We start from the raw sequence: 20163 nt of genomic DNA, 5'->3' as shown, positions 1-20163 counted from the left end.
AATGTAACCTTAAACCTAAACCTTAATCGATGTTAAATGTTCCAAAAAAATATCTGCGTAATTATTATACGTTTCAACTTTGATGTCTCCCCTATATGAACCAAAACACACCGAAAGATTTGTCAAAAGAGCTTTTAATTCAGGTTTTGAATATTCAAATCCGTTTAATTAATCTAATTTGTAGGCTATCCCACCTTTATGAACGAGAGACAAAACTGTTTTCCAAACAATTACGTTGCATAAACGAAATTTTCGGTCACCAAATAAAAAAAGCTAATTATTTGCCACGCATTTTCAATTCAGGTGTAATAGTAACATAATGAATGGAGTTTATGCTATACCCATAAAATTAATGTGGGTCATATTTTCTTCGCTGCACTGTACGATATAAAGATAATAAAGTTCCGAGAAGCACAATATACCGGGGACATTTAAAAAATTAAAGCGTATGCAGTAGGATGTCAAAAAATATCGAAATTTTTTAAAAAATTTAAAGATATTTCTTAAACATCATAAAACTTTTGTATTTTTGTTAATTAGTACTTGATTTTAAAGGTTTATTAAAAATATTGCTGCTTTTTAAAAGAGTTTAGAGAATATCGATATTATTTTGGGAGGATATATCAATATTTTTATTTTTTCTTAAAAACATCAATATATTTTTTCTAAAATATAGTATATAGTATGTAGTACTAGAATATAATACTAAAATTGTGAATTTTATTTAAAGGATTTCCAACGGATTGTCCAATTTATACTATAAGGCATCGAAATCTGGAAAGAACGATGTATCTCATAAGAAGTGACGCCCTACTGAGACATGTCAGGACTCATATTTCGGAACAAGTAGTAATCAGAAGGTCTGGAGAATACGGCGGGTGGGTGCTACCCCATTCCCATTTTAAGGTTTCCGAGTACCTTTTCATCGGTTTTGCAACATGTGGTCGGGCGTTGCCATGGTGCGGAATAACACTGTTGTGTCTTTAGTCATATTCCGGTTTTTCGCACAATGCTCGGTTCAAACGCAGCAACTGTAATCGATTGCGATCGTCATTTTCACCTCTCGAGAACGCTCTTTGTCTTCGGTGTCAAAGTCGCCACTTTTAAAACCTCGAAACCAGTATTCACATATTGAAATTGATTGAACATGGTTTCTATAATCCTCATACACCATTCGATGACCTTCAGTAGCCTTTTTTAAGTAAAATTGAACAAAAATTTAAAACCTCCGCTACAAATATAATTCACACGGTACAAGTCCAGACATTTTCAATGCACTGAAAACATTTTTCGACGAAATACGAAAAATAATACGAATAACTCGAATAAAAACGAAAAAGTGAAATGGTTATAAATGTACCCGATACGATTTAATAGACAATAACACCTTCTATTGTAAATCCTTTAAAATTAATTTATAGGCCTGATATATCCACGACAAGAATCTGTCTGTGGATTTTTAATGAGCATTAAAAGAAAATGGTTGTCATTCGAAAAAGCCATAAAAGACTGCAAAAACTACATTAAAACGCCGAAATTGGAAGTTCATTTCCATCTGTCATATTTACCAGACATTAGTTCTTCGGACTTCTAAAAAACCAATCTCCAAAAATAATAGTTAATCACGGTACATAAAATGTATGAAATGTCCTCCTATGTAATAAAAAATGGTCACATATCCCTTCACCCTTTTCATTCTTGATGATTGACATGATTAGTAGGAACACCCTCACAACTTGATCTAAAATCAAATAGATTGATTTATCAATCAATTAAAAAATCTATTTGCGCTTAGTGGAAAAATTCGCAGGAAATCAAAAAACTCATTTATTGTGTAAGGTTTTAACTTTATTTTAAGTAGTTTAACGCTTTTTCCTCGATTTAATCTTGGTAAAATAAAATATCTTTTAAAAGTTATACATAAATAGAGAAAACCATCTTTATATAATATTTTAATCAATTCAAGGGCTCGACAACCATTAAGCAAATAGATATTTTTTACTATGCATCAGTTCAGTATCACTATCCTTGATGAGGCATATGTCTTCTATAAAATTTGGAACATACTGAGCATATTATTCCTTTAAACGCATCTATAAGAAGACATATCATTAACATCAGACTTCAATAAATATATCATGATTATATTATACAAATGATAAGACATGATATAAAAACAATTTAATCTTGCAAAAAAATGTACATATTAATAGGTATAAATAATGATAATTTTCGGAAACCCCCTGTAGTACTGTTTAAAACGGTTACCCTAAATAATAAGTAAGTACGAAATCTGAGACTGGTTTCTTCAGTTAGAAGAAGGTATACTAATAGTGGCCGAAGAACCTTGAACTATCGCGGTCAGAGCAGAAGACGTACTACCATCGATATAGTAGGTACCAAACAGCACCGATCACACAAGGGGAACCCGCAGTAATTAGCAACGGTAAATTTGTGTTAAAGTGACTCTTCGCGCATACATGAATGAAAGAAAGTGCCCGAGGCATCCATAGCAAAGCGATGCAAAGTTAATGTTTGGTGCGTGTTGACAGTGGTCGTGTGTATCTGGCCTGAAACCCTATAATGTCTAGGACAGGGATCTTCGCCTTCCTATGGGTCCTCCTATTTATACTCCTTCCTGATATACGTGCACAAGACGAATCACTTACTGGAAGTTTCTTGTCAGGTACGTCTCATCTCATGTCATCTCTTATCTCCCGCGAAGTAACCATGCTCCTTTTTCTTGTTTTGGCGAACAACGGTACTATTCAGTACTGTTATAATACGAATGTGCTGTAATCGTTCCATTTTAAATACCTAGCAATTTTTTTATCGGAGCAATTTTATATCTGACACAGATTTAATCACTCTACAAACCAAATAACCTAATATCCGTAAAAGTGTGTTAATAATACAACTAAACTCGCGTGATTAATATCTACCAACAAAATGTTTCAAACATACATAATTTTTCTTTAATGCAGCAAAGAATATACACCCTAATATATTCTAGTTGAAAGTTTTCAAAAATTTTTGCCAACACATTTGCACCAACAGTAAATTCCGAATCAAAACAAACTTTAAAGCCTTTTTCAGAAAGGAAAAACGACATAACGGTCGTATATTTTAATAAAAAACTTTTCCATATATTAAACCGAAATAAATAAATTGAATTAAGATATAGTAACTCGTTAAGTAACATTACAATTTTAGAAAATAATATAACTGATTTAAATTAATGTTAAACGTTTATCAATTAGTATATATAGACGGTCGTAAAAAATAAATACTTTTTCTGACACAGTTATACATGAGATTCGTCATAAATAATTTACAAAATTTCCCAGTTTCCAAAATATAACCGTATTTTAAAGGTGAATAAACTCGTACTAATCAATACATCTCATTAATGAAAAATATTTGAACGTTTATTCACTCGACGTTTTACTGTTTTTGATTATCTAATTTATTTTGATGTTATGTCAACAGATTTTTTTTTAAGCTGCATAATCATCTTGGGGTCATACTAATATAATGATGATATTTTTTGCGTTGAATATTGTAGGCCTTTTTGATACCATAACGAGTACAGCAGAAGCGAAAGATTGTCCAGGATTTTGTGTCCATGCTTTAGCTACTTTAATATGTGACGATGTTCTTGATGATGTCCAATGTCCGTCTTCAATGAAATGTTGTGTAGAAAGAGCTGCGCCTAACATCACTGAAGATTCATCCGAATCAATTGATAATTCGAAATATGAAACGACAGCGATATCTACAACTAGTATCAGTACCACTCCTAGTACGACTACCACTACAACAGCTCTTACAACTACAGTTCCTAGTACAACTACCAGGAATGAGGTTATAAGGATTCTAAGAATTTCGCACGCTTCTTAAACCAACATTTTATTTTAGGTAGTCTCCAGTACCGCGAAAGATGAAAACAAAAACCCCTGTGCGGAAAGAAAAGGCGTATGTGTAGAAGAGCGGGTTGCTGATTACTGCGAAGCCATACTAAACTCTTCCAATTTATGCAAACCAAAGTTGAGATGTTGCGTCTCTAGTGATACTTACGGAGATAATCCTCCACCCGATATAATTTTCCCGAACAAAACAAAAGTTAATCATACCAAAATTGAAACGAGAACCACACCAAAAACAACGACATCCACTAAAACAACAACAACATCAACTACTCCAGCAACCACTCCATATCTAGTAAAAGTAAATGATCCAACAACTTCTAAACCAGAATTTGTTAAACAATGTACAGGAGAATGCACTAACGGATTTTTCGCTTTGCTCGCTTGTAACGATATTGACCCAAATGCATCATGTCCTAACAGTGAAGCATGCTGTATTTCATCACCTGTAAGTATCCCTTAACAAAAAGAACAGTTCGATTTGCCATATTTGACTCGTTGACCTAGAAATATAAACACAGCCTAGATAACGAGGATTTTCCTATTAAGTTCCATGCTTTAGTTAACTGTAAAAATCAAATTACGTTAATACTTCAAAACAAAACCTGATATGACCCGCATTACTTTCACAACAGCTGCATTAATTTATTTAAAATAAAATCTATTGTTCAAGCAATTAAGTCGAACGGTTTTGTTTTTTATGTAGGAAGAAGAGGAATCGGCCGAAGAACCTCCGCCAAAAACAACAACAGCTTATCCGATAACTAAAAAACCAGGACCGATATGTCCGGGTTATTGTCTGGTTGATGTAATGACAGCTTTCTGTACAAAACCTTCCGTACTCATTTCCCACACATCAACATGTAGCAGAGGCTTTGTATGCTGCGATAATACTAGAGTTGCTACTAGTACTCCCAAACCCAAACCCCAAAAAGTACATTATACCACAATAGCCCCAACAACCACAGTAGATCCTAGACCGGATTGTCCAGGCCCATGCATAGTGTCTTATTTCAGCGTCACATGTTTCAGTAAGTATAATTTAAGACATATATCATACCTGAAAAACTAATTCACAACTTCCTACAGGAAATGCCGAATTAACCGATGTCTTTAAATGCAAAAAACCCGGGTTAAAATGTTGCGCTCCGAAATCACTAATCAAGGAGGCTTTGGGTCAAAAAGATGATGGAGCTATTAAAGAAAGTACGACACTCATTCCAGGACCATCCTACACAGTCCCACCAGTAACAATGCCAACTAGTAATAATTCACAATAATTAAAAGCGATGTCATTATTAAAATTAAAATTTCTTTAGCTACAGAAATATCAAAATCCGTTATGACCACACAAAGAAACAAAGTATATAGTAAATATGTCTGTGGTGTTAAAGGCACCTCTAGAAGAGGACGAGTGGTAGGAGGAGAAGATGGAGAACAAGGAGAGTGGTGTTGGCAGGTAGCTTTAATTAACAGCTTAAATCAATACCTTTGTGGTGCTGCGTTAATCGGCACTCAGTGGGTAATCACTGCCGCTCACTGTATTACTAAGTAAGACATAAATTAGCACATCCAATAATACAGTAAATTAATAATCACTTCAATAATTTAGTATTGTAACATCTGGTGATGCAATTTATGTTCGTGTGGGAGATCATGATTTAACCAGAAAGTATGGAAGCCCCGGAGCTCAAACTCTTCGCGTTGAAACAACATATATACATCATAATCATAACAGTCAAACTTTAGACAATGATATTGCTATGTTGAAGCTTTATGGACAAGTGGAATTAAAAGAAGGAGTATGCTTAGTATGTCTACCAGCAAGAGGTGTAAGTCAAGCGGCTGGAAAACGTTGTACCGTAACAGGATATGGTTATATGGGAGAAGGTAATCAAGGAAACAACATTTAACGAATACATACTTTATTTATTGATTTTAGCTGGTCCTATACCACTCAGAGTACGGGAAGCAGAAATTCCTATTGTTAGTGACGCTGAATGCATTAGAAAAGTAAATGCTGTAACGGAAAAGATATTTATTTTACCTGCTGGAAGTTTCTGTGCGGGTGGTGAAGAGGGTAACGATGCCTGCCAGGTATACTTAACAGATTATAACTAGTTTCATACAGAAAACAACCTTATTCTGTTACAGGGTGATGGTGGTGGTCCTTTAGTATGCCAGGACGATGGATTTTATGAATTAGTAGGGTTGGTTTCATGGGGTTTTGGTTGTGGACGCGTGGACGTACCTGGAGTGTACGTCAAAGTATCATCTTTCATAGGATGGATCAACCAAATTATTATGCTACAATAAACAGTAGTTATTTTTTCACTAAACTATTTAAACCAAAAAATATTGCTCTAAATGTAAATATATTTCTTTTCCTTTCATTTAGGGTTATGCTCAATCAATTGTTGATAAAATGGCGAATGCCCATAGTGAATATCACTAAAATTATTGTTCGCTCAATCCGTCCAATCTCAAAAGTTCGTCATTAAATCGTCAGTATTAACTAAACAAAAAGTTAAATGCTAATCCTAAATTATAAAACACACAAATCTATTTAAGTTTATATAAATTATTGTCTATCCTTCTAACACATTTATAGGTTCTATTTAACTAAATTTAAATGAATCTAGCCAATTAAGTAAATGACAATTTGAAATGGGGGAAGCGATTATGGAGAAGGGACCAAAGTTGTTGGTTAGATGAAATTCCGACAAAAAATCGTGCTTAAAAAATCAAAATTAGTATTGTTTGATATATTTAATCAGTCTATAGGCCTCATAACACGGAAGGTTAAAGGTTAACTCATCAGAGTTAATTAGCCATAATATAAAAAGCTAAAGTACCTAAATGAACGCTCTTAATTTAGAAATTATGATTGAGCGTAAGCCATTAAAATTTCGAATATTTTTTTAAAACTAGTTAAAATATTTTGCAGAGTAGATTTATGATAAATATAAGCCTGTAGAACAGATGGTTTAAATGATGCATCAATGTAAGCAACACTAACATGTTATAAATTAGCCGCTTCAGCTGCATCAGCTAACATTGCCTTTGTTATAGAAATTGTTGCTATTAGGACAACTTATATATATATGAGGATTATGACGAGTTAAAAAAATATTTAATTATTTATACGATTAGTTTTAAACATTGTTACCAAATAAGTGTTAAAGTAGAGCATAGTCTGTAAGATGGTTAAGCAAATGTAAGGTAAGATTTATTTTCGATAACTTTATTGTTATAACTTGCTATTGCATACATTGTGTACAAAAGTTTCGTTTTCTGAATACAACACACTTTTTGCTCAATTTGGAGTGGTTAAACATTTCCTATTTATTTATTTATTTTATTTAAAACTATTTTTAGAAAGTCTTTTTTTTTTGTTCAATAAAAGTTTATGTAAGTTATAATAGGTTTATTTCATTATAAACAATATTAAAATTGACTATGGTAATGTTGAATAGTTCAAATAGTAGACATTTTGATTAAATGTTTATAATAAAAAGTCATTAAATAGAAATAAAATATAATTTAAAGAAAAAAAAACAATGTTTTACTATACCTATAATGTGTTTATACGATTATAATTTAAGTATATAATAAATCGTTCCTTCAAAATAAATTGTATAATAAAAAACTGTCTTAAAAATGAACTTTAATCCGAAATAATATATACAGGCGATTTTTTCTCATTTTGAAGCTTAATCACAGTAAACCATAAACTAAATATATAGTTAGAATCAGTGCATTATATATCTCATATGACCGAACAATGATATATAACAATGTTCCAAAGTCCGATCTAAAAATATCCTTTTATCAAGCAACAAAATATAATATATTATGGCAAAACTGCTTTTTTTAACCATACCATGGCTAAACACTTAATAAAATATATCGGTCAACATATAAAACAATTTATACCAACTCAATATAAAAATCCTTGAAATATACAAATTCAGTAATTATATACCTAAATTGCACCATTGATTTAGGAAACATTTTTTATCTCATAGATTCGTAAAATAAAAAGAGAAAGATAAAATATACATATTATATTTGAGTTTGAACAATCAAAAAAAAAAAAGAGATACATTGCAAAACGAGGCAATTAAAGTTATTCTTTATTGACTAGTCTTCTCTCATTACATTACAGATCTACGACTTAAATTGCAACTCTAGAAATCAAAATGGTAATATAATTACATCAATAACCGTCCCGACTATAACGTAAGAACATTTTTAGATCTGACTTAAGAACTGTTTAGACCCAAGAGTCTTTCCCAGGAGGTACACTAAGTGATGGGGCTTGACCCTGGCCGGATTGCCCTTGACCTGCCTCGCTCAGATGATTTAAACTTGCATTTCCTAAGCTTGGTTGCCTATTTCGCTTCTTCTCCATATTTACTTGCGCATAAAGGGGTTCCGGCTAAAAATATATCAAATATTAAATCATTTTTGATACTACTGATTATCCTCAAACAGTTACAAATTCTACAGATACATATACTGTTGGACAATACGATATTTCTTATAACACAATCAAATTATAGAAATCTTAAGAAATAACTGGTCTTTGCCTCTTATAACATTTTGACCATATTAATTTCATTTTGGGGCAGCAAAAATTATAAGCCATCAATTTATCTACTTCTAACTCGGTTAGTGTAATAAGATAAATAAAATCAAGCCCTAGATAAAATTTTCTATCAATAAGCCTCCTTAGTATTTATTATTAAAGCTTCAAAGCCCGATAAAGTTCCAAAATATTATTACGAACAATAAATGAATCTGTAGAACATTTTACAAGATTAACTGCAAATAACGAAAACTACAAAATAAATGCAAAACAAATAGGCACTATACGAAATAAAATAATATATCTACCATGTGAGTTTTAATAATCAAGCAAAAAAGCGAACATAATTGTGATCGTTATTTACTAAACTTGTAAGATATAAAAAAATATTAGGGGTGTGAAAAAGTAATCCACATTGACAACACCAATTTTTTTTTGAAAAATATGTAGATATGGTTGCCGTTGGAACTTAAATGTTTATAAAAACATTTTCAGTTATACAAATTTAAAAAAATATTTGGAAACAATGATGCTGTGACCGACTTTCCAACCAGTCAGATACCATAATGGAAATCTGGAAGATGGGCCACCTGTTGACACTATAGTTTGTCCAAAGCAATCTACGAAACTGATGCCTCGGCTATAAAAAAAACGTTAAATGCTATTTAAATATTGAAAAAAAGTTACCGCATGAATTAATTTTTGTATACAATGAAAATAATGAAAAAAAATCAGTTTGGTGGACTGCATGTGGTATATTTTTATAGATCATTCATTAATTAGCTCTGTTAAGTCGAATTTGAGTAATGGTAAATAGAAGAGCGTTGGCTTTTACCTATATCGCTGAAGACGTATTTTTATGGATTAGTTTTTCATAAACCTAACATAACTACTGTCTACCCTGACCCAAGCCATGACAGAAGCTGGCCAGGGCCTTGTTGTTATTGAGCGCGATAAACCAAAGGCCCTGGGCAACTGCCATCAAGCCTTAGGGCCCATTTACATTCACTTCGCGGGCAGACTCTAGTGCCAGCAGGTGAAAGTAGCTAATAATAGTCTATCCAAAGAAGCAGTGAACATACACCATCAAGATGTTTAATGTATTTCCTGCCGCAATTTGTAAATTCATTTTAGAATCAGACAATATTTTCCTTCTCATTTTATTCCAGTTAAAATGAGATACAATGCGGTCTGATATGTTCGAACACGTAAACGAATGAGCCTGAAAAAGTCGTTCGGTCGTCAAATGTCTGAAATATTCTTCAAAATATTAGCTACAGGTTATAAACTGGCGAAAGTTGTTATAACGCTTTTCTTGTTTTGATAAATTTCAAGTCGCTGGTTATTATTTTCTGGTCAATTACTTCGGACAGGAACGAGATAATGGAGGCCCAGTCCTTTAGGTAAAAATGTTTACTGTTAAATATTAAATTGCAACGGTATTTATTGAAAGTATTTTAGCGTGTTGCAGCTGCACTAAATATTAGTATGGGCACGGTCATTAAAATAACTCAAAAAATGAATAATATAATTTTGGATTTACCGAAAACAAATGGTCCTCATACGAAGCGGGTGACAAATCAAGATCAGTTTGATATTAGCTATATCAGAGATCAAATATATGAAATTTATAAAAACAGAGAGTAGTTTTTCAATACTAACATAAATTTAATAAAATTATTTGAGAGGAAATTGATAGTCTGGAAAGTATCCATACATAGCTTAGGACTATGGGACTTAGGTCTTTGAGACATGTAGAACATCCATTCATACACTGTTAGGTAACATAGAATTTAAATGGTGTAAAGATAACCCATGAAGAGGTCTAATGGATGTCTTCCAGATATTGCATCGAAGAAGAAATTGACAAAAGATGATATCGTTAATAAATGTTAGATGGATCGGAAATAAACAACTTAGTTATTCACTTGAATTAAACTTTCTGAATGTGGGATTATGATTCAATGCTGACAATTACCAAGACAGAGTGATGAGAGTAGAAACAACTAAAGGTAATTATATAATTAGTATGCAATAACTGTAGGAAGTTGTATTGTAGAGTGTGAAATGAATAGATATGTGTGTAATTGTTCTGAATTATACATGAGCATTAGGTTAGAATGTATGAGGAGAGAATGAATACTAACTGTTTTGTAGATATGGTAAATGCATTAGGGAGAATTCAGTGATTAATTTTATCAAGAATGATGTACACATGTAGTAATAGAAGAAACAAAAAAGTACAGTGATATCAAAATGATTTGACAAGGAAACACACCAAGAGGAAACGTAAAAAGTTAAATACGCTCTCTACTGAAAGTAAAATACATTACGTGGATATACAATTGTTAATTAGGTGGATTAGGCCTCCTCCTCCACTACATAAAAATTCACCTCATGGGCGGTGTGAAAAAGAGTCCAATGTAAATATAACAAAACAACTCTAACCTATAAACTATTGTACCTATATAATTAACTGTACTTTAAATTATTCCAAAATATATGCATTAGATGTACTATAATCTTTCATTATTTTATTTAGACTAGAATTTTCATATATGTCAAAGCCAAAATAAATTAAAACTCAGAGTTAATGCGGCAACATTGCGACGTTTTGACGTCATAAATTTAGATGACGTAGGTACACTGCTACTTTGGATAGACTATATTTGCAAATACCTAACTTAACCTATTTGTAGATTGCGGTATCCTTCCGGCACACGAGTCAGCCACACGCCAGTGCGCTGTAAATGTAGCCTTACCTGGGGCACAGCCCTGAGCCTTCGGTGTTCGTCTATCTGCGCTGAACTGTGCTGGTTTCAACCAAATGCTTGCTCATGTGATAAACTATCTGTCTTAGAGCTCTAAAATTCTAGTCTAGGTTTAATATAAGCGGGGAAATAAAAGAAAGGAAGACCTCTTTGTCACCCTGATCATAGTATTCAAATTACAAAATAAACCGAAAACGAAAACTTCATTTTTGAAGGATTTAAATGGAAAGCGTTTTACCTTATATTAAAGAAAATTATCACTGAAAAAGAAATATGAAAATATAAAAATTAATTATAAAATACTTAAGCTTTAAATAAAAAAATAATGTCATGGTAAATGAAAAGATATAAAAAAATTAATATGAATAACTGTAAATAAAATATGTGAAATAAAAATAGCTTGGAGACATGGGAGGATACAATGAAAGTCTCCTGTTTCTCAACAAAAAACACTATATCAAGGTATATTTATTTTATTAACTAAATAAATAATTGCTAAACGTTAAAAGTGTATTTAGCTTTGGTTAATATCCTAAGAGAGCTAGTAGTAGTAGTAAGAAATACGTTGATTTATATAAGAGAGGAATCTACAATGCAGTCATTGCACCATCCCATTCTAAAAGGTTACATGATATATATTATATATGTAAAGATCTAATGACATTATATAACTACTTTTTTTGTAAATGAGGCAGTTATTTCCGCGATTTTTAGGCCATGTATAAAATCCTCCAACAATACAAATATATATTAATAATAATAATAATAATAAACTAATGGAATTATGTCATGTTATAAGGTGTATATTGTAAATTATTGTAAAAAAAAGGTACTAAATTAGTGCCCATTCTAATAGTATCAATAAGAAAAACACATATTTCTTATTATATCGTTAAATTATGTGCAATATCAATATGGGTTAACAAAAATTTAACTACTTGTATCTAATACTGCATTTAGATTCACTGTTCAGAAAAAAAGTAAGATGTTTTTCTTGGAATACTAATGGAATGTGTGTTATCTGGAGAGCGTTAAAACAGACTTTACCTGTTACCTAACAAATAAAGTATATCAGGATTTTTTACACACCCTCACTACTGAATATGTTAAAATAGGTACATACAAGTCATATAATTAATAATACTAGGCATTGAGCAAGTCTGTGCTTTGTAGTCCAATTCACTTTATATGACTTTTAATTTAAAGCATTCGATCGCGGTTTAAATAAAATTGACATGAACCCGTAGAAGGAAATCGTGACAAAACAGGTTCATTAATGACTTACAGGGGGTGGATTGGAACCAGACGGGTAGGGTCGTCCCATAATAGGTGCATTCTCTGGATATGCCATGTCTGCCATTGGTATATCGTCCTAAAGACGAATGTATACTGTAATATTTGAAAAACGCACGAACGCCGATGTACTTACTCTAAATACAGGACCACGTGCTCCCGGCGCTGAACGTTTCATGGTTCGATCTTCGTATCTCGTACCACTCTGCGAAGATATTGGTCTATTGAGCGTACTGTTAGCGTTGTTTGGCGAATTTGGACCAGCATTGCGAGCTGCTACTGTCTTCGTAACAAAGTCCTATAAAAAAACGAACTTTAAAATAAAAAGTCCTTAATGCAACCTCAATAGTCGCGATGGTTAATAAAAAGAACATTGCCTTGATACCATATGTAACGTTCTATTAATTTAACCATATTTTTTTATTAATATTTAATTATTTCTTAACCCTAGAACACATATCATCCATAAATCGATTCCAACTTGTGAATACTGATTTCTATGTTGAAAAAGTGGTGATTTTAAAACCAACGAGCGTTCTGTATAGCCAACAAAATTGAAGACGAGGATTTGAAGGCATTATGGGGATCACTATCGACTACTATCGAAGTGTTTTAAGACAAGTACTGCGTGACAACTGGCCGGAATACGAGCAAAGACACAACAATGTTATTCTTCAGTATATCACGTATTGCAAAGCCGGAGAAAACATACTTGAAAACATTAAAACGGGAAGTACTACCCGCCGTATTCTCCAGACCTTGCTCTTTGTGATTAATACTTGTTCCGACAAAAAACGAACTGAAATATCGGGGGCTTAATACATAGATGGTGCTAGTTTTATTGCATTCACCGCTTATCAGTTAGCAATAACTTCCAAAAGAAAGCTGTTAAAATTTCATGATATTCTACTCATAAATTTGTGAGTTATTGTACTAACAGTGACACTACTTGTGTTACTTTCAAAACAATGGATTAAATACAATTTCGTGTTTCAATTTTATACTGCTTTTTGATGGGAAAAAATATCGTTCAAGCGAATCGATGGCTTGAAAAGTGTTACAAGCACTCCGCTATATCAGAAACAACAATACAACGTTGGTTTGCTTCAAACGTGGTCGCAGAGACGCTGATGATGCAGAACGCAGTGGACGCCCAAATGAGATGGTAACACGTAAGCTAACATCGTAAAGATATTAAAAGAACGTGTTGGTTTTATATTGCATGAGCATTTGACTACGAGAAAGCTCTGTTCAAAGTGTTTGGGGATGTTTTTTTATTCGATATGAGACAATGGATGAAACATGTATGATCATCATGTAAACGATCATCATCTGAGTGACTAAGAAACTGAGGCCTATGTTGAGGCATAAGATAAATCGTTCTACAAAAGTGGTATTAGAATGTTAGAGCGGCGCTGGAATGATTGTGGCTCTTGATGCAGATTACTTTGATGAATAATGCCAATTTTAAACAAAAAAACGCGTTTTCTTTGTTACGCCTGGGATTTTTCTGCCCCTGGGTCCTAACCTGTCTGAGAAGCGTGTCAGTTAGAATCCGTAAATTGCTTAAAAGATAGGAAAAAATAGCGGCTATCGATGGACAATGCACTGTACCGATTTCTTCAATAGACCTAATATTATTTCTAACATAAAGTTTGATAACAAATGCATTTCATAGACTAATAAACTATACAGCACTACCATATTCTAGGGTTAAAAGACCATATTTTCAAATTCACATAACTTAGGTGCTGTGATCGATGAATATAAAGACAAAACTTACTTGTTCTTTCCAGCCATGCTTTTTATAAACATCGCGAAGCTCCTGGTGTTGCCACATGGTAAACAGAACTTGCCCAGCAAACTTTAGTACCCTAGGGGTATATTTTTGTCGTTGCCTTGTTATAGTCATCAGTCTTTCAACGCCGGTGGCCTCCAAAAGAGACCGTGAAAATTCGGCATTTTTCTTTATCACCTGTAGAAGAAACACTAACATGTACAACAGAGTTTCAATGTATTCGGCTTATACGAACCTCATTTAAGGTTGCCAAAACGGCTGCTATAGTGTCATCCGAAGTTCCTTGATCGTGCTGGGGCGTTCCTGAAGGTAATTTTTGCACCAAATCCCGCATAGCATACTTTCCTATAAGTTCTTTATTGCGTTGATCGATAGCTAAATTTCTTAATGCGGTTGCCACAGCACATACAACTCTATCTACTTCCATTCTTAATAATTCTACCAGGATGGGAAGGCCTTTCTCCTTACGAACAGCCGCTCTAATTTCTATACTTGGCTGCCAATAACAAGCTGCTAAATTCTGAAGAGCACCAGCAGCAGCCTCTAACGTTTCTGGATTTGAACAACTTTGCAACAACGCCAAATACGACTGTACAACTTCTGGTTGCCAGAGAAGTTCCATACCTCTAACAGGCTCGCCTCTCGCTGCGGCACTAGTTGTTCCTGTTGAATTTGTCGAAGCGAAGTTGTTGTCTTTGTTTTCCGACGAGCTGCCGTCTTTTTTCTTTTTGCTACCTCCGAAACAGCCTAAATTTTCACCTTTAGAATTATTAGCTGCTACTCTACTTTGCGTAGGCAGAGGATTTTTATCATAATTAGGATCCTCCACTTCTTGACATCTGTATGACAGATTCCTTAAAATGCAAACACAATTTTCGACAATTTTATTGCCTATATTAGATTTATCTATGGCACTGCGCACAACAAATAATAATGAATCTACCAGTCCCTCACATTCTCTCAACTTTTTTCTGGCATACTCTCCAGCTGAACTAACATTACGTAAAACACCAGATGCATTTCTGAATACAGTAGACCAACAGGTTTCACCGTGGTTGCCTTGAGGGTCCCAACCTGAATGTGGTATAATAATAAAAGTGACAATAGTCAATACTCCATCATCGATAATATTTCTCTTAAGGTCCTCGCAAGAAGATAAATTCCAAATAACTCCCGTCACTAATTCTTTAATTTCAGCCTCACTAGACCTTCTTAAGAGATTGATTAATGCTGGAATACCTCCCGCGTTCTTAATTGCTCTCTTATTTTCATCATTCTGGCGGCCGAATGACAAATTCCTCAAAGCTCCACACGCATTTCTATAAACTTCGGTGTTTTCGTGACTCAACAATTTCACCAATGGCGGAATTCCACCTAGGGTCCTGGTTTTTTGTTTATTGGGATCGTGCATGTAACATAAATGTTGTAAATATGCTGCTGCATTCGCTTTAATCACATTATTTGAATTATTTAAAAATCCAATTACTTCAGGCAAGTTGGGATCCCTCCAGCGCATCCCGCGAGCATCTTCATCACCAACCACACTTCCAGGAGAGGAAATATGGACCCTGCTAAAAATAATAAATATATAGTATATATTACAAAACAATTAGCTGAACAATTTACCTGTCATGGGGCAAGCCAACATTATGTCCATGTAATGACATTTTGCTAATATGTTTCTGGAGGTCTTCTTCTTCAAACATACGCATTGATGGTGCTACAGATACTGGGCCATTTAAACTATCTACAAATGGACGTGAAAGAGGTGCGGTGCCGTAAGGTGACGGTGAAACGTATCCGTATACAACTCCTGGGTCATCTTGATAAGGATCTATTCCTATTGGACCTCCAGGAGATGGTGTTACCCTACAAGCATATGGTTATTTGACTAAATTTTACATTGCACCAAAACATACCTATAATGTTCAGGAAGTTCATCATAGCCAGAGCCAAGGTAACCTGTGTTAGGTTGGGCATTCATGGACAGTGGCGAAGGATCTGCACTGTGCTCGCTAGGACTAGGAGGTGTTGCTGGACGTTCTGCTCCAGTGGGATATCCCATATAAGCCCCATATGAACCAGGATAATGGTCAAATTCCTAAAATATAGTTATTAATAAAAACATTCTATTAGCTAATAGTAAATAATAAACCTGGTAATGAGGATGTTGATGGTATTGGGAATACATATGATGAGGTGGTTGTTCTATGTAATCACCGTAATGAGAACTATGCGGATACGACCCCAAAGGTACTGGAATGTACTCTCCTAACGGCTCGCCAATTTGCTGAACTTCACGAACAACTTTAGTAACTGTAGTCACTTGTTGAGTAGTTTGTTGCTTCTGTGTTCGAACTAAAGGCTCGTCACTATGAACTGACATGTGACTGGAGTTTGGGGAATGTTCTGAATGACCATTACTGTGCGTATGGTAAGAAGCGTCGTTTAGTGTTGACACGTCTGGACCCCTGCTTAGAAAAAAATAACATAAAGCTATCTCAACTTTTAGTAGTATTGCCGTATTAAAAGTCAACAATTATTTTATTTATTTTTGTTTATTGATAAAATGCTGTATCAGCGTTTCATGAATGATTTTTAAAAATACATGCAAAACATTAACTTACTTGTAGTGCTGCATGTCTGGTACCTGTTCTTGCAAAACTCTCCTAAAACAACAAAGAATAAGTAAAACAAAATACTTACACAAAATCCATTTCATTTTAATACATAACATCTTTTTGAACAGTTGGACAAATTAATTTTACCAATAAGAAACAAATAATGAATTTCCATTATTATGTAAGTTGTTATATATAGTTAAAATAATTATATATACAATTATTTGACAAATAGTTAATACAAAAACCACAATGCTATTAACTCTCATAAAATTATTAAAACAGTACATGTTATAACCCATATACAAACCAAATACTACCCATAACAAAATCCTACCTTTTTGTTATTTCTGTATGTGTTATACTTCTTTCTTGTCTATGCTCCACCCTTCTGTTAACCAAGCTGCCAGATTGCAAAAGCATAAGATAGTTTTTAGCCAAGCATTAAAAAATAAGTGTAACAAAAATGCATGAGACAGGGAAATATACTCAACATGAAACAATTAATGGCTTTGTTCCTTCATTAAGTATATAACAAATATGATGATAATGATGATTATGACAAAAACAAGAATAAATTAACATCCTAAAAAATTATTTCGGTACCATATTAACATGCTGATAATTGGAAAAAAATATAGTTTTTTTTCTGAACATAAATAGTTATCTAGTTTTAAAAATTGTCGCTAATATATCTGAACTACTTACATACATGAATCCAAAAGTTGACTAGCTGACATGTTTGAAGCTGTGTTTTGTGTGTTAATGATATATTAATCCTGTGACATACATGCAAATATGATTAGTGACATGAGAACAACAATTCAACAAATTAATTTTATCTGTACTGTCCAACTGCAAGTACTATGCTCTTGAAATATAGTCATAACCAAAAATGAATGAAATGATGAGAGATGCAGTAGTACTCAAAATACAATATTATAGATATCATAATACAACAGCTACATACCTAGAACAAATATTTAGGTCAGCCCATATATATTTCTGTTTCTATGTATTTAAAATCCTTCTTCCACATTTGTTGACTGACTAAAAATAACATTAACAAAAAATAAGTAATTAAAATACCATTCCATCAATGACTTAATTAAAGTTAATTAACATATTGTGAATGTGCAAAGTTAAATAAAAGAAATTACACTTCAAATAAGAATTCAAATCAGAATTTATAGAATAAAATGTACAAATATAGAGCAATTACTCACAAACTAATGTGATGTGAGATAGTGACTTATAATCTTATATAGTTTATAGATGCTTTATGTAATAGAGTACAACATATCAAATTTATTGAGCTTTTAATATAGATCAAAATTTGTATAAGAAAAGCAAAATCATATTTTTGTGTATGTATAAATATGTTGTAATTATACTTTATATATTGACATAAACCAAATAATTAAATTTCAAATGATTCAAAACATAAAAATAACTATCTTAAAAGCAAGATTAATCCTTATCTCTTTTATGACTACATACTAAACATGTTCATTTACTTAGAAATTACTCATTAACTAAAAATAAAATAACCTAGTTAATATTTCCACAAAAATATGTCACAATACTGAAATTAAAGGAATTGCTTTAATTAGGGTTTTAATAGGTATTTTCTAAGGAATGAAAACTTAAGAACCTGTTAGTGCCTTTAAATGTCTAATATTAAACATGGTTTCCACATGTCATAAAGATGAATAAAAAAATTATTCTATATATTATCGCAATATATTATTGACATTACAGCATGATTAATGTTTGAAAGGAAAATTTGTTACAGAAAAGAAAAATATCTTAAAATGCGGGGCGGGGCTAAAACTGTTTACATTCTACAAGATAGTCACCCTATAGAGCAATCTTCTAAAAACATTACAATTTGAAATGAAAATGTGGAATTTAGTGATATGAGCCACAAAAGAAAAACATCGCATTATAGAACTATAACAAATAGCATTACAAACCTATCATGTTTTTAATTGGGGCCTTGAAAGGTCACAGAGAACTCGGTACAGGTATAATGGAGACTACGTCACCAATAAATGCCGCCACAAAACGTTGTCGTTTGTTTTTAAATTGTGAAAAACTTAATCACATTTCTATGACTTAAAATATCCTGAAAAAGTGAGTAACTTCATATGTGAAACCACTAATTTCACTAACTTTTACACTCAGAACAAGAACTTTTAAGAGCTACATACAACTCCGCTTACGGTAGACATTCCCTTTTGCTCCCACTCCCATACCTAGTGCATGCTGGGTAAATACTAAAATATTGAATTGTCAGACCATTTTTCAAATCTTAAAGTAGCTTATTTTTTTTAAATATTTTAATATAGGAAAATAAATATGACAATAAGTATTTAAAAATATGTTTTTCTAAAATTCATAAATATTAATAATAATAACGTAATTTTTCAAAAATTACTACAGACTATTTAAATCAACCGCGTCAATTTGACAGCCTGCTAACTGCGGTTTGCCAATATTCTTAAAATACAAAAAATTTAAATCTGATATATCATGTTTTAATCGGGGTATTCAATATTTTAATTGGATTAAAGTCGTTATAACAAACTAAGGGACGATTTAAAATAAATTATGCAATATATCGGTAGAACAAATAATGTTTCAAATTAATAATTATTTTCATTCTTATTTTATATATATGTATATATGTAAGTATCTTTATTTACATATTTATTATATATAAATTACTTAGTTTCTTTCTTTGTATATAAATTATTTCTTTCATTTTTATTTAAGAAACATTAAAATGTAGGAAACTTTACATTAAGTATATAGAAGTATCCCATAGAGGACACCACATATAAATTTCAAGTAATATAATGTGAGCTTACCACTAGATGGCGCTATATGATCAATTTTGAAAAAGAAAGACTGATCGATACTTGAAATAATTTGAAGTTGAGCTGAATCCTAGAACTTAAATCATGTTAACTGAAATTAGCTTTCAGGGCAATATCTAGATCGTTTTATGTATAATGTATATATTAGAATATAAATTTTAAAAAAATATTAACTCTATTTAGTGCAAAAATAGAATCAGCTTACAGCATATTATCCAAGAAATGTCTATATTGCAATAAAAACTGAGTGATTCCGCAAATACACGTGACGTAAACGTTTT

At 32.5% G+C, this 20163-nt stretch overlaps 2 protein-coding genes across 15 annotated transcripts; one reads left to right on the top strand and one right to left on the bottom strand.

Annotated features, from left to right (window-relative positions):
• The first annotated feature begins 2314 nt into the window (after positions 1 to 2314).
• mas (trypsin-like serine protease domain-containing protein masquerade) lies at positions 2315 to 7484 on the top strand. The gene is made up of 9 exons (XM_076405567.1): positions 2315 to 2686; positions 3566 to 3864; positions 3919 to 4374; positions 4633 to 4957; positions 5016 to 5189; positions 5246 to 5477; positions 5539 to 5816; positions 5869 to 6023; positions 6081 to 7484. Exons 1-9 carry the CDS (start codon positions 2584 to 2586, stop codon positions 6240 to 6242), a joined length of 2184 nt encoding a protein of 727 aa, XP_076261682.1. The 5' UTR covers positions 2315 to 2583; the 3' UTR covers positions 6243 to 7484.
• Positions 7155 to 19281, bottom strand: p120ctn (adherens junction protein p120). Of its 14 annotated transcripts, none has more exons than XM_076405551.1 (13): positions 18977 to 19254; positions 17971 to 18050; positions 17709 to 17779; positions 17338 to 17403; positions 17007 to 17048; positions 16535 to 16853; positions 16299 to 16480; positions 16006 to 16248; positions 14615 to 15950; positions 14365 to 14556; positions 12718 to 12879; positions 12574 to 12660; positions 7155 to 8367 (listed from the first exon to the last, which is right to left on the bottom strand). In XM_076405551.1, the coding sequence occupies exons 3-13, from the start codon at positions 17738 to 17740 to the stop codon at positions 8203 to 8205; spliced, it is 2826 nt and encodes a 941-aa protein (XP_076261666.1). In that variant the 5' UTR covers positions 17741 to 17779; positions 17971 to 18050; positions 18977 to 19254; the 3' UTR covers positions 7155 to 8202. The 14 variants fall into 14 exon arrangements, with proteins under 14 accessions (XP_076261666.1, XP_076261668.1, XP_076261667.1 ...); XM_076405553.1 differs by having other exon boundaries at positions 14615 to 15947; XM_076405552.1 differs by having other exon boundaries at positions 16535 to 16850.
• Between the last annotated feature and the right edge of the window lie 882 nt (positions 19282 to 20163).

Source organism: Rhynchophorus ferrugineus, unplaced genomic scaffold (genome assembly GCF_030347505.1).
Source record: "Rhynchophorus ferrugineus isolate W39M unplaced genomic scaffold, kcgeb_rfMv2 rfM5, whole genome shotgun sequence".
Taxonomy (NCBI): domain Eukaryota; kingdom Metazoa; phylum Arthropoda; class Insecta; order Coleoptera; family Curculionidae; genus Rhynchophorus; species Rhynchophorus ferrugineus.
Note: the sequence above shows the minus strand (reverse complement) of the source record. Positions and strands in the feature narration are given on the sequence as shown.

Bases quoted from the DNA above. Each gene is read 5' to 3' on its own strand.
- mas (XM_076405567.1), top strand. From the start codon at position 2,584: ATGTCTAGGACAGGGATCTTCGCCTTCCTATGGGTCCTCCTATTTATA. The intron at 2,687-3,565 runs GTACGTCTCATC...TGAATATTGTAG, and splicing joins TACTGGAAGTTTCTTGTCAG to GCCTTTTTGATACCATAACG. The intron at 5,478-5,538 runs GTAAGACATAAA...TCAATAATTTAG, and splicing joins GCCGCTCACTGTATTACTAA to TATTGTAACATCTGGTGATG.
- p120ctn (XM_076405551.1), bottom strand. From the start codon at position 17,740: ATGTCAGCTAGTCAACTTTTGGATTCATGTAT. The intron at 12,880-14,364 runs GTAAGTTTTGTC...GTTTTTTTATAG, and splicing joins AGCATGGCTGGAAAGAACAA to GACTTTGTTACGAAGACAGT. The intron at 8,368-12,573 runs GTAAGTCATTAA...ATATATTTTTAG, and splicing joins CTGGTTCCAATCCACCCCCT to CCGGAACCCCTTTATGCGCA.